The sequence below is a fragment of the Echinops telfairi genome, unplaced genomic scaffold, assembly GCF_000313985.2.
Source record: "Echinops telfairi isolate 266 unplaced genomic scaffold, ASM31398v2 ScPeMD7_7457;HRSCAF=8495, whole genome shotgun sequence".
NCBI classification, from domain to species: domain Eukaryota; kingdom Metazoa; phylum Chordata; class Mammalia; order Afrosoricida; family Tenrecidae; genus Echinops; species Echinops telfairi.
In genome coordinates, this window is record NW_022111357.1 from 22,586,009 (window position 1) to 22,588,010 (window position 2,002).

A 2,002-nucleotide genomic window follows, 5' to 3' on the forward strand; every position below is an offset into this window, starting at 1 on the left:
CCCGCCCCAGAGTCCTCCTGAATGACAGTGTGAGGGGCTGACTTCCCTGAGTGGGAGCCCCTGTGAAAGATGGGGGCCAAGGTGAGGATTGGGTGCAGAAGGCAGGGACAGTCCTAAGTCCATGCTGAGCCTGGCAGGAGTTCAGGCCTTGAACCTGTCTCCCAAGTGACCCCGCAGGGCCTCAGTCTCTATAGTGTGTGTGTGGCTGGGGGTGCAGGGGTGGTGGTGCCTGCTGTGCCTTCCCCTGCCACCTGGGACTGGGCTGCACAGGAGGGCGGGTCAGGCTGTGGACACTTGACCCGACAGTCCGCAGGGTTGGAGGAGGCTGGGAAGGTTGGGGAAGAGTGGCAGCATTTTCCCAAGTTGGCATCCCAGCTTCCGTCCTCCCGCTGGCCTCCTCCACGCCTGGCCTGGCTTCTCCAGCAGGTGGCAGCGTTGGCCCACGCTCAGCCTCACGCCGCCCCACTTGCAGCCTAGCTCAGCTCAGGCTCCTTGCCTTCCTCTCTGCCAGGGGCGGGGGGTTCTAGCTCCGGCCATTGCTCCTGGTCTCTGTGCAGGCTCCATTCTACCCCTGCATGCATATAGCAGGACCCCAGGTGCCAGGTGATCATAGAATGGAGCTTGGTGGCTTAGGAGTTATGTGTGGGACTACTAACCTCTAGCCGCTCCCCTGGGAAAGACGGGCTTTCTGCTCCCGTGAAGAGTGACAGTCTCAGAAACCCACAGGGGCAGTACTACCCTGTCTAGAGGGTCGCTATGAGCCAGCATGACTCGATGGCTGTGCGGGAGTTTCCCAAAGACCTTCCGTGCCTCACCTCCTGGGACCCTGCCGCCCCCTCCTGGCCAGGGGTTCTTATTCTTTCCCAGTTGTCTTTCCCAGCGAGGTACACAGAGAAGCCGGAAGTCCAAGCTCTGAGGAGAGGGGCGCTGAGAGTGTCCGGAGGAACAGGTTGCTGTCCCTCTGCCCACTCCCCTGGTCCTGCCCCCACTCACCTGGCTCGCCCTTTTGCCCTGGCAGCCCATCATGGCCGTCCTTTCCCGGGGTCCCCGGCAGGCCTGGCATCCCTGGGATCCCGTAGCAGCTTGTGCTGGCCAGGCCCCCACGTGACAGTCCCAGCAGGAGCAGCAGCAGCTTTAGGCTGAAGGGGGCCTGGGAGCTGGGCCCCATGTCCATCCCAGGGAAGGAGCTGGGTGGAGGGAGAAGCCAGTTGGGAGTTGCCCCATACCCCTGCAGCCCTTCACCCTTCTGCCTCATCCCAGCTCCAGAGGTCCCCTCCCCACTCCCCTCCCCAGGAGCCACAGTGGGTGGGGGGCCTTCTTTGAGCCCAGGTCCCAGGCCCAGCAGGGGGTGGGCATCGTCCTTTCTCTGACGCTCCAGTCAGTCTTCTGGGGGGCTACATTTCAGGGAGGGGGCGCCGGGCCAGAACAGCCCTCCCCTCTCACCTGGTCAAGGGCCCCTGCTCACCTGGAGGTGCAGGCTTCTGGCCCGGTCACAGAGATGTCTTCAGATCGCCTTCACCTCTCCCAGCTGGACGCCGCTCGCCTTGGAGTGGACCCAGCCCCTCTCCCCCACTCCCCTGCCCCAGCCCCACATCCCCTTTCCCATTTTTCCTGACTCGACACTTCCCCTCTGGGTGCTGAGCCAGACTGACCACAGCCCCCCCGCCCGATCATGAGGGTGTGGAATGAGGAAATGTTCCCACACTGCCATCTGGTTAAGGGTGGGTGTGAGTGTCCTGGGCCGAAGCCCATGCCATACCCACTTCTGTTTGTTGGTGTTTACTAAGTCTGAGACACTGCAGGGGGAAGTGGTGGTCTGCCTCCTCGACAGATGAGGAAACCGAGATCGGGGAAGCAAACGCCCCTGGCCAACATCACCTCGTGAGCAGTCCATGGGGCCCAAGGCCATGCCGTGACCCCTCTGCTCAGCACCCCCAGGACCAAGCCTTACATGCATTTGTCAGCTGGCTGCCTCTTGTAGGCCCTCCCCTTGAGGGTGGAC

The 2,002-nt window shown here is 62.8% G+C and overlaps 1 protein-coding gene across 1 annotated transcript in view; it reads right to left on the reverse strand.

Annotated features, from left to right (window-relative positions):
* Window positions 1–1,559, reverse strand: part of C1QC (complement C1q C chain) — a 4,443-nt gene extending 2,884 nt beyond the window's left edge. The window contains exons 1-2 of the mRNA XM_004705122.2: window positions 1,466–1,559; window positions 994–1,187 (exon numbers count right to left, since the gene is read on the reverse strand). Coding sequence (XP_004705179.1) covers window positions 994–1,174 — 181 coding nt within the window. The 5' untranslated portion in view covers window positions 1,175–1,187; window positions 1,466–1,559. The remainder of the gene's footprint in view (window positions 1–993; window positions 1,188–1,465) is intronic.
* Window positions 1,560–2,002: the final 443 nt, after the last annotated feature.